Genomic DNA, 18,459 nt, shown 5'->3' on the forward strand with positions numbered 1-18,459 from the left:
CAAGGGAGATCCCTGGCCCAGAATGCTGGTTCCTTCTGAAAAGTTCTCACAGAGATCTGTATCTTAGGAGCATTGTTAACAGCATTCTATATTTGAAGAAATGTTCATGAAAATGCATATACATTTGTGTGTGAGAAACAGAAAACGATAAATGAAACAGAACAATACTTAAGGGAAAAATAGGAATGGGTTGAAATCAAGTTTTCAGGCAATGTCAATTTCTCGGTCATATTTTATGTTACATTACACAAAAGTATCTCCATTTGAATGAGGGGTATCTCCACGTATGGCTCCTTAATTTTATTTAGGGCTTATTAGACTCAATGCTGCTTATATAAATATACATATGAAGGCCATAATTTGCATGTTACATTTTGGCCTACTAATAGGCACTGTCCCTAGCCCGGTTTCTCCAATCTGAGAAATTCAAGACAGATTACATAACTAAAGGGGACCACCCTGGGGAAGACTTTAAAATGTTTGCCAGGACCACAGAGTTCTCTGGAATATATCACAGTCATAGCTGCACACAAAAAGCAGAGGATATCGAATGTTTAAAGACTTCAGAGCCCCCATGAAGAGTTATGTTTGTCTCCACCATTTTGCTTTTCTCTCCTTATGCATCCATGGACATTTGTGGGGAACACAGTTGTTCTTCAGTAAATTGACACATCTGAATTCTGCACATGAAGATAAATCATTTTTTCTTTGGGCCTCCCTGGTCTATGTAAAGGAACCAAGAGATTAATGGGAACAGATAAAATAAATCAAACTGATAACCACAACCATTTCATCCAAATTCTTGTGTGTATTATAATGTCCTATTTGGCCAATTTATTCTTGAAAGAAAAAGAATAGTGGCTCTGCATTAGCTGAAGAAATACTTTAGACCCTGTATGACTTGCACGACCCTGACTTTTTTCAGGCTTTCACTCTAATAACTGAAAGAAGGAGGACTATTTTAAATTTACCAAGCTATCTCAATGTCAGCCAGATCATAGAACACTACAGGAAATAAGAATTTGCTGCTGTAAATTGTCAAAGTGGGCGGATGTGGGCCTCAGATTGGGACCCCAATAGGACATCTGCCCCAAGAAAACTTCCTGAGAGTTCCCCATGCTGCTTCAGTTTGGTGTGGGTGTCTTAGGATGCTAAAGAAAATAATGTTATTGTCATCTGATATCATCTGCTAGGACAGTCTGGCAGCATGAGGCTTTAGGCTAGTTCAAGGACCTGGATGAGAGCCTGTAAGTGCATTTTTTTTTCTATGTAAGGCTGAGAGTTTTTCAGAGGTTGGAAAAAGGTGAAGCATGAAGCTCTTGGGAAATTGTTTTTTAAGCTTTGAGGAGAGCTGGGCTGTTCACAAATAATTTTGGGAAATGGTTGGCAGATTTCCCTGATTAATTGAAGCCCTTTGAATTCTGGCTCACTTTACAGAAAGAATGATCCAGGTTTTAAAATTACTAGAATGTTTTATCCTAGGAAGCTAGTCAGTTTTATCACAACCCCCAAACCAATGGTTGAGTCTTCATAAAGTTTGTCTCCTAAGACTTTCTTTTTTTGGATGTTAGGGAAGGAGAGGAACATTCAGCCTGCATCACCATGCAACCTTGTTTTCTGATTCTGAACAGAAAATATTCCTCTTTAAGAAATGTCACGTGCCCATACCTGTGCAGATTTTCAGCATCATCAATAGTCTCAGGTAAAGTTTTCCCTTTGGTTTCAGGTAAGAGCAACACCAGACCACCATCCACAAGGCCAATGACAGCTTCAGGAACAGAGAAGAAACAAAAGGAACCACCTGTGACTCCTGTCATGGAGGTGGCATACCAACCATGCCTTTTCAGTCATTTATTTGTAAAAAACGCACTCCCGAAATGCATTGATTATTTTTTTTTCTCCACCAAGCCTTTAGGTATACTAAAATAACAATCAGAATATGAATCAAATGTATCCTTTAAATATCACCACAAAATTGTATGAAGGAAAGAATTTCCAGACAAGTGCAAAGAAAGTAGGAATTTGGAGAGGCAGATATCCATAATCCGGGCTTTTTTTGCAATGAAAGCTCTTAGGCAGCCTTCTTTTTAAAATAAACCTTCAGGGAGTGGTTGGTTTGGCCACTGATGGGATCTCTTAAACAATGACATCAAGTTTTGTTTTGTTTTTTAAAGAATAACCAAAGGCTGCCCTACTAATTTGCCAGATTGGCTGATTCACAAGGGCAAGGGAGAAATTGGTCTTAAAATTGGTCTTTTCACTGTTGCGACTGATCATTATGCCAGAATTCAGGGCTATGTGGTGAGGTCATTCCTATCCTCCCCCCTTGCCTTTTCTTATAATGCCTGTCCATGTAATTCTTCCTCCCTAGATATCTCTAGTGACATGCAGTAAATCATTGATTAAACTGAATTGCTTAATAGAACAAGATAAAATTCCATTGCCTTGACCCTGAGATTTAAAGATCTTATTTTAAGAAGCTTGACCAGAAATCCCCCAAGGCTGTGCTGTTCTGCCAGGATACTTCTGAGATACAGGAAGAAATCTGAAACTTGCTATGACAGAAGCACAAATGGTGCCCTTATTCTCAATCACTCAAAAGAACAAAAGGTCATTCTTACCGAAGACAATAAGCGGAAGCTCGTGCCAAATATTTGCCAGCCTATAGACAATGAACGGAGTTATGATCCCTCCAATATCACTCATGGAAGAGCAGACAAGAACCCCCAGATTCCTTTAAAAAAGAAAAAAAAAGCACAGGAAAAAACCCTTATCTTTATCAATAGCATATTTAAAGGATCCCTAAACAATATGATGATTATTTTTTTAATCAACCATATTTCTCAAGCCAGAAATATATGGTAGCACCATTCCCCTTAGCTTTTGAGACCAAAAGAATTGAGAAAAACTTTCATGAACTTGGTAGGACCAGATGGAAATGTGCATGCATCACAACTTGGCTTTGAATATCAAAAGCTACTTGAGCAAGAATAACAGAATAACAGAGTTGGAAGGGATCTTGAAGATCTTCTAGTTCAACCTCCTGCTGAAGCAGGAAACCCTATCAAGTATTGGTGAAACTTTTGGGCACCAAGTGCAGAAATGGGAGCCCGTGTGGGCGGGGCAGCGCCAGAAACCAGAAGACCAGTTCCCCAGCACGCATGTGCACGCCAGGAAGCTGAGCTTCCTGTTTCTGGCACGCGCATGTGCACTGGTCACCTGGTCTTCCAGTTTCCAGTTTTCTGGCCAGCACACATGTGCATGCTGAAACCCGGAAGAGCAACAGTTGATGGTTGGCGTGCCCAGAGCGATGGCTCTGTGTGCCACTTCGGGCATGCATGCCATATGTTCACCATCACAGCCCTATACCATTCTAGACAAATGGCTGTTCAGTCTCTCCTTGAAAACCTCCAATGATGGAGCACCCACAACTTCTGCAGATACAGTAAGTCGTTCCACTGATTAATTGTTCTGTCAGGAAATTCCTCCTTAGTTCAGCCCAATCCAACCCAGAAAGGTCATCCCAATCCAGGATAATGGAAGAGGATTCACTCACCTGAGGAAGGTTGGGTAGAGCTCTGCATTGACTAAGCAAACCATTTCATAGCACATTGTAATACCCAGCCTGCCAAAGCAAGATGCAGTCATTTTTAGCCAATAGAAATCTGAAAAAATATTGAAAGAGATGCTCAGCTGAATGTTGTCTTTTAACATCTTGGGTTTTTTTTTTTTTTTTGGTTTTATACTTTTTTTATAAGTGGGGGACGCAAAACTGGTAGAGGAGTTCATACCTAATAAGGAAATCTAGTTTGTTCGACAAGTGATAACTACTCAAATAACATGATATGCATTAGGGAATAAGGGATTAAGGGATAATATATAGGCACAAAACCTCCAAACTGCATAGAAATAAGTTGCCTTGTGTTCTGGATTTGGCGTGTTCTAGAATCTAGATGACCCAAGCAGCTGCTGTTTTCTTTGTACTTCTTTAAATAAATGCTTACATAATGAATATTTATATATTATACAAATACTTAGATAAAAAAAGCATATAGTACTTTATGTACTCAGTGGTGTCTACTTGTCTATGAGATCTGGCAGATGACCAGATCTCTCTGTCTGTGGGAGAGAGGGCTGCTGTCTCTCAGGACCCAGGAGGACGGTCTTTTCTACCGTAACGCCTGCCCTTGAGAATATCAAGTCCCATGCTGAAATTAGATGAGTCTTTCACAGAGCACTAAAAACCTGGCTTTTACCATCAAGCCTGGGGGTCTGATAGCATGGGTGAGCTTATGTCATGACTTGTTTGAATGTTTGTGACTCTTCTCAGCTCCTATTTTTATGTCATTTTTTGATGCATTTTTACTCTGGTTGGGTTTTTTTCACTATTTTTGTTCTGTTTTAACTCTGAACTACCCAGATGAAATGTGGCAGCCTATAAATTCACTAAATAAATTAAAAAATCCAGAGCATGCACGGCATTTATACATATGTCCATGCTTCAAGAGTCAAGGTTACCCAATAGCCATTGTGCAAAGCACATGTGGGAAGGGGGCAGTGGTGGAATTAAATATTTTTTACTACCGGTTCTGTGGGCGTGGCTTGGTGGGCATGGCTTGGTGGGCGTGGCAGGGGAAGGATACTGCAAAATCTCCATTCCCACCCCACTCCAGGGGAAGGATACTTCAAAATCTTCATTCCCATCCCACTCCTGGGGGAAGGATATTGGAAAATCTCCATTCCCACCCTACTCAGCCAGAGGTGATATTTGCCGTTTCTCCAAACTACTCAAAATTTCCACTACCAGTTCTCCAGAACCTGTCAGAACCTGCTGAATTTCACCCCCGGGAGGGGAGACAATTTTGCATGCCTATAACACAAAAGGATGGCTTTCACTTATGAAGAAATTGGGATGAAGGAAGGATGGACAAAGAAATGTCTGCTTAACTCTTTCCTAATTGGACCACTTCATTTGCAGAATTATTTCCAAATTTTATTTGCCCTTGTCCATGAGAGGGAGGGGAATGGTACAAGCTGTATACATTATATTTTGGTAGAAAAAAAGTTGCAAAGAATAGCATCTACTTGTCTTTGGACTGCTTCTCCTTTCATTTCTCACCACTAGTCATGCTGCCTGGGACTCGTGGGTGTCAGAACTCAACCCAACTGGAAGGTCACTGTTGTTGACCCCTAGATTAGAGAGAAAAGGGGCACACAAAATGTATCACTACAACACTCACCTTCCGGAACTAAGGCAGTAATGAGACAGGCGATTCCTGTCATAAAATTTGCCACAGCCCAAGGAAAACGGCGGCCTATGCGGTCAACTGTGACAATGAGTATGATGGCAGCAGGGAATTCCACAAGAGCAGAATAGAAAAAGTCCAGGTAAATGTTGCCTCCGCCGATTCCCAGATGCATGATGAGGCCCTGATACACTACAGCGCTGGTAAACCTAGGCAAAGAAGTAAAACTAGATGAAGCCAAGGTTGTTGTTGGTTTTTTTGTTTGCAAAGAGTTATTCCCCCAGAAAGTCCTGTACTGTATTGCCTCACACCATTTTCTGAAGCTGGAAGACATTTTGAAATTAAACGTGAATATAGTTTAATGCCAAAGAGCTTGAGAACTAATGCATATAAAGTGTACCTTTGAGGGCTACCTATCAACATTAATGCCAGGACACATTGCATTATAAAAGCAGGTTTCCTTCACACCTCTTTAGCCATAATGTAGTTTGTTTCATTTTGGCATAGCATATTGTTGGGTGAACTTAAACACTGTGATTTGTAAACCACATTTTGTGACCTAAAACAGATGTATCCCACCTTGGCAACTTTTAAGACTTTTGGAGTTCAACTCCCAGAATTGAGAGTGGCTGGCTGGCTGGCTGGCTGGGGAATTCTAGGAGTTGAAGTTCACAAGTCTTAAAGTTGATAAGGTTGGACATCCCTGGCCTAGAATGTTAAGTTTGCTAACTGAGAGAAATCACTGAACTGCAGCTAACCAAACAATGGTTTACCACCAGTGGTGGGCTGAAACCGGTTTAACAACTGACTCTGTAAGCATGCACTTTGCGCGTGCACCAATAGTGAGTTCCACTTACCTTTGCTACTGGTTCGGAACCGGGAGTGCGCTCATGTGCGCGCTTGCTTTGCTCGCATGCAGAGCACTTCTGAGCATCCACAGAAACTCCTGCACATGTGCAGAATGTCCATGATGATGTCCAGGCGGGTGGGTGGAGCATCCCGCCTCCGCCACTACTAGTTTGCCCGAACTGGGGCGAACCGGTAGAAACCTACCACTGGCGCCCACGCAGGCTTTGTGCACAACATTCAAATACAGCAATTTGAAGCTCAGCTGCTTGCCTTCTAAGGCAGCCCCAGTAAATAGAACAGCGGAGATGCGGAAATAAGCTGTGCTGCATGAATCAGCTGAGCCAGAGAGAAGAAAATATATGACAGGATAGAGCAGGGGCAGGTGGGCAGGACCAGCTGATCATCGAAACTACTGGTTCGCCCGAACCGGTCTGAGCTGGCAGCAGCCCACCACTGCTTACCACAGTGTGCAAATTCAATCAAGTAACTAAAGAGCTCCTTTAAGTGTAGGTATTGTGGATGTGAGAGAAAATGGATTGCTTTCATGAAGAAAGATTGAGTCAAGACATTCTGCTCAAGTAATAAAGGCTAACCTTTTCCATATCACAGTCAAAAGCTAAACAAGTAACAGTTAATTAAATTAAATAAGTTGTTTAATTAAAGTTTAATGAAAAAAGAAAACCACTGACATTCTGATTGATTCTATCCTTGATTTCAATGCTATCTCTTCTGGTCTCCTATTGCCACGCTTACTATTTCTGCAGACTCCCCCTGAGCTAGTCAGTTACATAGAGATGTCTTTGGACCTTTTTATAAAAAAATGAACTTTTCTTACCAAGTGTACATTAAGATTAATGTATGTTTCCTTATCTGTGGTGTTCTCACCAGGTCTATAAAGGAAGGATTAGGTTTATCGCTCATTTCTTCCTCAGGCCGAAGTTTCTAGGACAAAACAAAAACAAAAACAAATTTTTCAATGTTGGATGTAGTTGAAATCATGTTATCAGATTCTGATGGGAGGACTTAACTTTTTGATTTTTTAAAGTAAAAAAAAAATACATAGAAAACACAGTAGTCAGCTATAAAGAAAGGAAACGTGTCCTATTTTGTAACTCAAGCGTGTGTCTGTTCTCCATGTTCATTTCCTGACTGACAGCAATTAGAGAATTGCTGTCAGTCAGGAAATGAACATGGAGAACAGAGTCAAAGTCAAAGTTCCAATAAATAAGGTGAGTTTCTCATCTTCTCCTCACCACAACAGTCCAATCTGTCCAAAAATGCATTTCCCAAAAGCTGTTGGACCTCATGAGTGGATTTGTACTGATCTGAGTAGGAGAAATCAGAGACTTCTTATAAACCTAGGGAGGAAAATAATCTTCCACCAGCCTCCTTCTACAGTTATTTCCTTGTGCAAATGTCTTACTTAACCAGGATTCTTCTTCTTCTTGTTGTTGTTATTTTGCTCTTTCTATGCTGTTCATGGTGATGTCCACATGGAAGCAATTTTGTTGGGATAACTTTTGCTTTGGAGTTACTAACTTGTTGAGCTTCTTATTTATTTGCTATTATATGTATACTGCATTCTCCATTCAAGAAGCTCTAAATAATATACAGAAATATCTACTCACAAGACACAGTAGGGTGAACTGAGGCAATATGTCTGCAAAGAGTACTTTGAAAATTACAAGTTCTGTCCAGAATCCTGGCTTACCAAGTGAGATGCTAAATCCATATTTTGGAATATTATCTGCACAGCATACAACTCCTGGGATAGTTTTGCAAGGAGATAGGTCTGATTACCTCCATGGATGGTGGCAGCTTCTTTTGGTTCCCCTTGGCAATACGTTTAATAATTTTCAGGGCTTTGTCATTTTCCTGCTGGGCTATCAACCATCTTGGGGATTCTGGAAGACACCTGTAAAGCAGTGTACAGTATCTGTGTAACATTGATGGTAACACAAAATCAGGATGACATAGGACTTGTCCTGAGTTGGCTGAAACATTTTGGAAACAAGATTCAGCTTTTTTGTAGCAAGTGTGCAGAATCTGGACCAAGTTCCCTTTTTGTAACATGTTGAATCTTGTGATGATAGAGAATACACAGGTAGTCCTTGAGTTATAACTATCTGTTTATACTCTGTTCAAAGTTATGAAAAAAGTGACTTACAACTATCAAGGAGAATTTGAACCCTTCCGACATGCATTTACAATGGTTGCAGTGTCCTGAGGTCACATGATTACCATTTGTGTCCTGCCCAGCTGGCTTCCACCAAACAAAGTCAATAGAGGAAGTTGGATTTATTTGACAACCGGGTGTTTCACTTAACAACTATGGTGATTTGCTTACAAACCATAACACAAAATGATGGTAAAAGTGGCCATGACTCATGCAACAACTATCTCACTTAACAATGGAAGTTCTGGGCCCAATTATGGTCATAAGTCAAGGACTACCTATATGTTATTCAGGGTTGGAGTGTCAGGAGTTGTCTAGGTTTGACCCAGAGGTGGTATTCAGCAGGTTCTGACCAGTTCTGGTGAACTGGTAGCAGAAATTTTGAGTAGTTTGGAGAACCGGTAAATATCACCTCTGACTGGCCCCTCCCCCATCTATTCTCTGCATCCCAAGTCCCAGCTGATTGGGAGGAAATGGGGATTTTGCAGTAACCTTCCCCTGGAGTGGGGTTGGAATGGAGATTTTACAGTATCCTTCCCCTGCCATGCCCACCAAGCCACGCCCACAGAACCGGTAGTAAAAAAAATTAAATCCTACCACTGGTTTGACCCACCAAGGTCATATCTTTCATGGAATGTAGTCTGGAGGAAATGCATTTCAGAGGAGTAATTAGCAACTTAGTTCAGTTAGTTGGTGTGAGAGAAAGAGGGCGAAGACAGCCCCTCCCTAATAGTACCCAAAGTGTATGCTTCATATAGGAAGTAGTTTGCTTTAGTTTGGTAAGATTCTGTCTATAGGTATGGAACAATAAAGGTATCTGCTTAGAAGAATCACTATATGTTCTTCTTGGTTCTTGAAGCCTGACATATCTCACTTTGGAGAAATGAGGTTTGTTAGTTAGCTGGGGAATGTATAGTGGTCTGTCTTACCAGAGTTTTATGTGATTGAGTGAGCTATGCAGTTGAGTGCTGCTGTTTACCATGTGATTGACATATTATTTGGTTCTTGTAATGTTCACGCAGTATCATCTGCGGCTCATCTGGGTGTTGTTTAATAATTGCATGAGAAGACACTACAATAGGTGGCACCACATCAGTATAACAAAAGTGGCCCAGCAATCACATAGAAAGCAATAAAATGCAGCAGCATAGACTATCCACTTCCATATAAGCAGTTTCCACAATAAGCAGCAAATCTCACTTTCCCAACGTCATAGCACTGAAGATGTTACCTAGGTAGGATATAAAACTTCCACAAATGAAAAGCCAGCTCAAACTCAACTCTTATAACACAATAGTTCTTTTCTAAAATCTTCGCACAGATTAATATTGCCAATCTTCAATGACCTTTCCTAATTAAAATATACTATCTTGGAAATAATTGACAAAATAGACTTTAGAGTGCACAGAACCGTGAACGCAGCACCTATCTGCCGCGCTAAAGCACCATGACTTTTCATAGGATCATGCAGCTGCCCTCTGTAGCTATCAAATGACGGCAAGAAAAAACACAGCTGTTTTAAAGACAATTGCTACATTCATCGCCCTTCACGTTCTGAATCCAAAGTCTTACACACCTCCCAAGATTAACATCTTGAAATATTAAATTTGGGCAATACTGTCAAAGCAAAGCTGGCAACAGGTGCATTTTTCCTGGAAAAATACAAGTATCTAGTTAGGTCCCAATTTTTTTTTTTTTAAAAAAACGACCCCAAAGGTTCTTCTTGATTACAATATTTTATTTGCATTCTTGTTATTGTTTTCTTTTCTGTTTTAATTAGAAGGGCAGCCTTACTTACCAATAATAGAGCAAAAAGAAGAAATTTGGCAATGTGACAGCAAGTTGAAGCCATCTCCAGTGAGGAATTCCATAAGCTAGAGCAGCAAGTATGAGGAGTCCAACAGAGAAGGCCACTTGATAAACAATACCAACCGTTCTTCTATAGTTCAGACCAACAAACTCTGCAACTTTGAAAGGACAGAGGAAATTAAACATAGTACTGTATCATCATCATCATCATCATCATCATCATCATCATCATCATCATCAGAACGGAGCTCAGTTTTAGTCTACATGTAGTGCTCAATTAGGAAATTTCCCATTTTTTAATGTATGAGATGCTATTCATCATTTAAAATTCAGTTTTTACAAAATGGTGAAGCATACCTTTCTATAACACCATCAAAAAATATTTAGTATACTCCTGGAATGTTGTGAACCTTCCCAAGATTAAAATGTGCACACCATCCCACCAAGGCTGTCTACAAGAGAATCAAAACATTCAAGCTGTTGGCCACAATTGTATGACTTGAGCACCACCTCTTTTAATGTATGCCACAACATACTTTAAGCAGGGGTGGGTTCTAAATTTTTTTACTACGGGTTCTGTGGGCGTGGCTTATTTTGTGGGTGTGGTTTGATGGTCATACGACAATTCTTTAGAATTTGGCAGAGGTACTGGTCTACCAAGCTTTTAACTGCTTGCAGAGCCATACCTGTCTACCCATTTGTTTTTGGAGCACACCGGTCTACCACCACACTGCCTTTTACTGCTGATCAGCTGTAGGGTGGCCCTTTGAAGCGCCTCAGCAAGAGTTTAAACAGTTTTTTTTCTTTCTAGCCGATCAGCTGGGACTCGGGAGGCAGCAAATAGATTAGGGGCAGGGCCAGGCAGAGGTGGTATTTACCGGTTCTCCAAACTACTCAAAATTTCCACTACCGGTTCGCAAGAACTGGGGAGAACCGGTAACAATCCACCACTGACTTTAAGGAAGGATAGGGTTCAGATTGCACAGTTGTGGCCAACACCTTGTTTGACTCCTCCCTGCAAATATTCCTATGTCTCACATATCCTTTATTAATTGTACAAAGCATCTTCTATGAACTGTGAATAAGCAGCTTTCCGTATTAGCAAAAGTTACTACTGGTACATTCTAAAATAACAAAAAACCTATATGGCAACTTTTAATTCAATAAATGAAAGGTTAGCCAGTGTTGTTAGATGGAAATAGTAATTATTTTATTTTAATTAGTCAATGTATAAGGGTAGGGTCAGGAGCATGCTTAATGTACAATAGTATATTGTGCAGTATCAACTCAATATTTAAACTATCAACTCTCTTACTCAAGATATATCCTGTTAACCAGCCTCCTTTGCTGACCAATCCTTGTATCAAGCGAAAAACCACTACCCATGTGTAACTAGGGACAACAGCCACAAGAACACCGGAGATTGAATTTATTAGGATGATAATCAGTAAGCACCGTTTTCGGCCAAACCTAGAGAGAAAAAACATTATAGTCATTGTTACGTACTTGGAAAGCGGAAGGGAGATGAACAGTATTAATGTTATTGAAGACACGGAAATTATTTGCCAATGGAACTCTAGACAATTTTTTAAAAAAAACTCCTTCTTTTTTAACGAACTCAGTTTTTTTAAAAAAAACTCAAGAGCCGAGTTGGCACAGCGGTTAGAGTGCAGCACTGCAGGCTACTTCAGCTGACTGCTGGCTGCAGTTTGGCAGTTCAAATCTCACCGGCTCAAGGTTGACTCAGCCTTCCGTCCTTCCAAGGTGGATAAAATGAGGACCCAGATTGTTGGGGACAATAGGCTGACTCTGTAAACTGCTTAGAGAGGGCTGTAAAAGCACTGTGAAGTCTAAGTGCTATTGCTATTCATTAATTTAAAGCAGTCCTCTTGCTCCAGAGTGCTGTGATGTTGAAAAGGCTGAGAGAACAAAGACCATCTATGTTCAGACTTGAGGCCGTGCAATGCAGTATGTTATTGCTGATGGCATTCCCATGTCCCTTCTTCAGGTCTTCTTAAAACATCTGTTCATAAGTCTGCATTGGCTGTCCAGATCCAAAATGTTTAAAAAGTTGCTCAGTTGGATCGGATTACTTCATTTATTGTAATTTAATATTTTTATTGTTTACTGTGAATGTTTACATTTATTACTGAATGATTGTTACGGTGTAGTTGCTAATCTCCAGTTGCCCTTGGAGATTATGATAGCCTGCAAATATAATCTTTTTTTAAAATTTTGCCTTCAAGTTCCTGTTGACTCCTAGTAGACAAGTCCTTGCAGTTTTCTTGGCAAGATTTTCAGAAGGATGAGAGGATGAGAACAAACACTTTTCCAGTGTCTAGCTTGATGCCTTATCTACTACACCAAACTGGCTAAGTAAAATTTATTAGCCAAACTAAAGTCTAATTGGTCACAAACCAGGGGAAAATGCCACAAGAAATGATAATTCACACCACTTAATTTCTTGTTGGCTGGATGGACATTCTCTTAACAAAGTAACATTAGATTGCATGGAATCTCATTGGACAGAATCAAAGGGCAGCTAAAGGCCAGCTGTGAGAACAAATATTCTCACCTGCTGGATACATTATGCAACATTTCATTCCATGTGTTAATTTTCCAACAAAAGGCAACTTTGTTCTAAAGAATGTCTCTGCAACTTCCCCTTTTCTTTGTAATAGAGAAACAGTAAACACTACAATTCAACATGGGAAATCTTACTCACTTGTCCGCCAGGTAACCGATGCTTACGCAACCAAGAAAAAAGCCCACATTCACACACGATTGAAATAGATCCAGTTTCCAGGCGTCTTTGCATACCAAGTTAAACTGAAAAGTTGAAGCATGTTGGTTGGAGAAAGTACATCGAAATGTTTCAAATATTTTACACAAAAGTAACTTTCTCTTTAAATTTAAGATATAATAGAAAAAATATATTTCTTCCCCCCAACACACTTTTTTGCTGTAAATAATGTTCACAGCATTTAACTATAACATATAGACATTAAAATTAAGACATAACTCTCATAAATTAAAACTACACCAGCATGTCTAAATTGTCCTATTATGATCAGTGAGTCTCCTCTAAACAGGACAAGATCTGAATCTTCGTCATTTAATTCCAAATTCTTTCCAGGCAATTATTATTGTCTCATGTCTCCCTCTCTGATATTTGTCCTCTCTGAATACATTTAAAGGTAAAGGTAAAGATTCCCCTCGCACATATGTGCTAGTCGTTCCCGACTCTAGGGGGCGGTGTTCATCTCTGTTTCAAAGTTGAAGTGCCAGTGCTGTCCGAAGAGGTCTCCGTGGTCATTGGCCGGCATGAGTAAATGCCAAAGGCTCATGGAACGCTGTTATCTTCCCACCAAAGTTGCTCCCTATTTTTCTACTTGCATTTTTTATGTGCTTTCAAACTGCTAGGTTGGCAGAAGCTGGGAGAAGTAACGGGAGCTCACCCTGTTATGCGGCACTAGGGATTCGAACTGCTGAACTGCCGAACTTTCGATTGGCAAGCTCAGCATCTTAGCCACTGAGCCACTGCTCTCCTATCTGAATACATTTAAACACCTCTATTTCCCACTGAACATCCAAGGGCTTTTAAAAAATACCTGTTTAGAACATTTATACAGGCTGCACCAAAAGTCAACCCCATAGGCCAATTGCAATATGTTTTATTAATTACAGGTAGCCTTTGATTTACAGCCGTAATTGATCCTGAAATTGTGGTTGTAAAGGGGTCATCATGTGCCTGATTTTACCACCTTTTCTAAGGTGATTGTTAACCTTGAACTCAGATGAATAGTATATATTTTGTTTGATGTCCAAAAGATAATATGGAAATAATTAGTAGATCTATCTTGGCAGAGAGCTTGTCAGCTCTTTCATCTGTCTAACTTCAAGAGGCAATAACATCTGGAGATGTTTAGTGTCCTAAACATCTGGAGATGTTTAGAGCCTTTAGTGTCCATCAGTGGTGGCTTGCTACCAGTTCACCCCAGATCGGGTGAACCGGTAACGGTGGTGGTGGGAGGCTCCACCCACCTGCCTGGACGCAAGCGCCCATGAGTGAACCAGTAGTGATGGGTCTTGAAACCCACCCCTGGTGTCCATCTCAGTTGCACTGACCAAAATGGTTTAGCAGAGGTTTAGCTCTTTACATTAGCTTTATCACCTACTGTAGCAAGCAATTTCTGATTATTGCAGGGATCTTACCTCAGTCACAATGGATGATCCATGGAAATCATAAAGCCAACCATCTTGGCATGCAACAACAGGTACGTGGCTGATGTTGCTATCTGCAGTGAAAAAATTAATTGGATTTGTGCAGTTGAGCCCAGATACATTCCAATCCACATTGTATCTCTGGCACTGACTAATGAAAGCATCTCCATGAGTTTCTTTCTTTGGAAAGGTATGATTCAGCTCCTCTTCAAGGCTCCAGCCACATCTGGCTGTTAATTCAGGAAGACCAGCTGTCCGGCAACGATGCTCAGGAGTAAAACCTAAGAAAACGATACCAACGTAGATGGGTGTGAAGGCAGCAGACAGCAAACACAGGACAAAAAATGCTCTTTTCTGATACAAATCAAACTCTCCAATGTGCTCTAGAATATCATCTAAGGTTGGCATTCTTGCACCAGGAACAGGTCACCAAAAGTGACAGCCTCACCTGCATCTCTCAACATTTTGTAGGCAGAAAAATTGCTTAAATTAACAAAGTGTGACCAGACCAAAAGTCACAGGAAAGCCATTAATTTACTTTGTACATTGACAGACCATGCATTGCAGACTTCATTTCTAATCTGCTAATTCACATTACACTTGCAAGCTCACGTTCTTACACGTTGGGTGATTTCTTATTGTTAAAATTAATACTTCACTATTAACTGTCTGGTATAGTCTTCCCTCCAACCATCAGAATATATAATACAAAGATCTTCAGGAATGCACAAGATCTTGTGAATCTTCATATCCTAAGTCCAACAATTGCTTTTTCTTTTTTTTCTTTTTTTTTGGTATTTTGGTTCACCTAAATGGACCTTGATTCTTCCATGATGTCTGCTCAGGGTCCAAGCAGAACAGCAGTCCGTAATCTTTCCACCTTGATGACCAGGCCTAGTGTAGGGAGTGGCGTGCGAGTGGTAGGTGCATGTACACAGTTCCTTTGGTGTAAGAGGCGTGTGTGCATGCCCTACACTTGTACAAATGGAGTTTAATGCATGAGCGGAAGGCGCTCACATGCAAAGCTCACATGCAAAGCTCATACATAAAGCTCCACTCATGCGAGCGATGGGCACTTATGCTCAGGGTTAGGCTGCAACCTGCTTCTGAAGAAGGGAGAGTAATAGCCTTCACCAAGCACATCAACACTGTGGACAGGTATGTTAAATTCAAACAGGAAGATGTTAAGAGGAATCGTCTCGCTTTCCTGACCTATGCAGTACACATTAAGGAAGACAAAAGCCTCAGCATTCAAGTATACAGAAAATGAACACACAGAGATCAGTATTTACATTTATAATTTTTTCTTTTCTTAAAACCATCAAATTGCTTTGGGAGTCTTTTATATTAAAAGCAAGGTTTAAACAGCATCCTATTCAGATGTATCTATATCTGTCCGTTTAAGAGAATGAACTATGATGACCTTAGGAGTTATTTTCCTGGTGAGAAAAAAATGCCTAGCAAATGGAAAGTATGTGGACTGGTCATGTATTCCAATAAAAACAAAGTTTGTCCTTTTGTTATTTGTTGTTCTATTCTGTAGGGATGTCATCTCACAAAATGTTATCATCTCCTAAAATGTTTCCTCTTGCAATTTTAATAAAAATGCAGCAACCAAAGCCACAAACAAGTGAAAAAAGACCAGAGAGCAACAATTTATGTATCTGTCCCAAAGGTGTTTTTCAGGAGGCAATTGGACTTTCTTATTTTTTTTTTCTTTGAAGATGTCTTGCTTCTCATCCAAGAAGCTTCTTTAGCTCTGACAGGATAGTGGGGAATGGAAGAATAGTGGGAATGGAAGGGAATGGAAGGAATGACTGAGAATCTCTACAGACTTTTAGCTATACAATTTGGGATGAACATCCTTTGAATGGTGTGGGAGTAGGAATGGATTTCCAAAGGAAAGAAAAGTTGCAGACTACAGGAACCAGGAGCACTACTCAGGTGACCCTGAGGACACAGATAAACCTCCAAGGGCTTCAACAACCTTCTAAAAGGATGCAAATGACCAGCTGTCTGCAAGGAATATAAATCCTTCCATTCCCCACTATCCTGTCAGAGCTGAAGAAGCTTCTTGGATGAGAAGCGAAATGTCTCCAAAGAAAAAAAAAACAAGAAAGTCCACTTGCCTCCTGAAAAAGCACCTTGACCTGGATGAGAATCTCTACAGAATTCATGTATCTCTTCACTTCCTTTTTAAAAATATGTCAATCTCTGAATCCAAGGGGCACCATTGCTCTCAAATTGCTTTCCACTAAATCTGCTTTCTTGGGTGCATTTCTACTTTTATAATTAGTAACCCATCAGTCTATAAAAGAACATAATCTCACAGTTTGGGCAGGATGTGTTACATGCCTGAAAAGCACAACTGTACTCTTGTATTTTGCAATCTTAGCATTGAACAAGACAAGCAGACGCTGCTCCATTTCAGAGGATAAGAATTGCTGGATTTGTAATGGTAACTGTTGCAGAAGGAAATGAAGGACAAGAAGGAGTGGAATAGAATAAGGGGGCATTAGCAGCTGGTGGATTTTGCACAGCCAAACATTATGATGGCTTCAACTTGTAAACTGTTTATGGAGTTTCTCAAACATTCAGGTCATGGACTTGTCAAGAAAATCCAGTTGCCTTTTGAAAAACACCTTTGGGCTTCACTTGTAACCCAAACTGGAAAAGATACAAAACTTGACAAATCAAAATAATCGAAGGTGTGTGGATAGAGGTCTGTGATGAAGATAGAGGTCTGTGATGAAGAGTTACAATAAATGGACTTTTTCCCTTAGAAAAACATTGAATAGGGAGGATCTAATGAATGATAAAATATTGCATGGTATGGAAAAAGTGTCAGAGGGTTTAACATATTATCCTAAAAATATTAATTCCCAGGGTCATCCAATATAAAGATGAATAAAGGTATTCTGACTTAATAAAAGGAAGTATTCCTTCTTAATTAAAGTCTGAAGTAATGTCATGGTGTAAAGATGCTTTTCAACCAGAACAAAGAAGATTTGTTAACATGAATGAGGAAGGCTGTCAATGGCTGCCTATCATTATGACTATTTATCTTTTGTATGAGTTGCTGGGATCACAAGTGGGAGGTGCTACTGACAAGTGTTGACAGGTTTCAGGGTAGCCTCTGTGATCACAGAATACAGGAGTACCATGTACTACTACATATTTAGGCCTTTTATCCAGTGGTCCATTGGTTTTCCTAAATTTCCTACTTCTCCTTAGTTACATGGTCAAATAATTATAATTACATGCTCTATATAATAGATATTATGATGCTTGGTTTGCCTTGGCCTCCTGAACAGCTACTGCATCATAGACAATAGCCACTGGTGCCTCAGATCCTGCTCATGTCTCATTCCTTACAATCACAAGTGACTTACACCCAATTCTGATTTCACTATACCTGAACACAGGAGTGGGCTTCAAAAATTTTAGCAAGGGGTTCTCTGCCTGTTGCTGGATGGGTGTGGCCATGGTGGGCATGGCCTAGTTGGCCTCCTGCACCACAGTGGAGGGGGGGCGTTTTTGCCCTCGCTGGGCTCAGGAGGCTTTCTTCGAGCCTTCAGGAGGGCGAAAATGGCCTCCCCAGACTCCGGAGGCTCTCTGGAGGCTAGAAACGGGCCCTACCCAAACTTCCAGTAGGCCCATTTTTCACCCTCCCTAAGCCTCCGCACGCGCCCTGCACTTACTTGCATCCAAAACAGGCCACGTGGGGACTCCTGAGTGGGATGGGAGGAGTGGGGCCAGCCAGGAGTGGAATTTGGGGGTTCTCCGAACTGCACAGAATCTTAGCTAGAAGTTCTCCTGAACCTCTGTGAACCCCCAGCAGCTCACCCCTGCCTGAACATGACCACATTCTGGAGCATTATATTTCTTTCCTTCATTTTCTTAATGAACACAAAACTAGACAACAGAAAATCCCATGCTTAGTGTAAAATCACATTTGCTTTCCTTCCTGCCTTTGAAGGAACTTTGAACTTCTTGAGAAATACTAAAACATGAAAATTTAGGCCTGAAGTGAGTGTTAAAAAACTACTCTATAAGCTTTCTCTCGTTCTTTCTTTCACCCCAAAAGAATTACCTTTCTTTTGGGGTGGGGTATCAACAGTCTTTTCTCCCCACCCACTCCTTTTTTTAAAAAAA

The 18,459-nt window shown here is 40.4% G+C and overlaps 1 protein-coding gene across 1 annotated transcript; it reads right to left on the reverse strand.

The window, feature by feature from the left end:
- Positions 1 to 214: 214 nt before the first annotated feature.
- Positions 215 to 14,719, reverse strand: LOC117671463 (solute carrier family 22 member 2-like). The gene is made up of 11 exons (XM_034427285.3): positions 14,296 to 14,719; positions 12,806 to 12,909; positions 11,396 to 11,550; positions 10,070 to 10,238; positions 7,896 to 8,010; positions 6,931 to 7,037; positions 5,241 to 5,455; positions 3,557 to 3,665; positions 2,622 to 2,734; positions 1,669 to 1,768; positions 215 to 723 (listed from the first exon to the last, which is right to left on the reverse strand). Exons 1-11 carry the CDS (start codon positions 14,710 to 14,712, stop codon positions 657 to 659), a joined length of 1,671 nt encoding a protein of 556 aa, XP_034283176.1. The 5' UTR covers positions 14,713 to 14,719; the 3' UTR covers positions 215 to 656.
- Between the last annotated feature and the right edge of the window lie 3,740 nt (positions 14,720 to 18,459).

Source organism: Pantherophis guttatus, chromosome 1 (genome assembly GCF_059756535.1).
Source record: "Pantherophis guttatus breed Tessera chromosome 1, ASM5975653v1, whole genome shotgun sequence".
In the NCBI taxonomy this organism is placed as follows: Eukaryota; Metazoa; Chordata; class Lepidosauria; order Squamata; family Colubridae; genus Pantherophis; species Pantherophis guttatus.

What these genes read in the sequence shown, in the direction of transcription:
- LOC117671463 (XM_034427285.3), bottom strand. Translation starts at nt 14,712, where the DNA reads ATGCCAACCTTAGATGATATTCTAGAGCACATTGGAGAGTTTGATTTG. An exon ending in TTCTTTTTGCTCTATTATTG is followed by an intron (nt 8,011 to 10,069) that starts GTAAGTAAGGCT and finishes ACTGCTTTACAG; the next exon opens with GTGTCTTCCAGAATCCCCAA. An exon ending in GATGCTGAAAATCTGCACAG is followed by an intron (nt 724 to 1,668) that starts GTATGGGCACGT and finishes TCCTTTACATAG; the next exon opens with ACCAGGGAGGCCCAAAGAAA.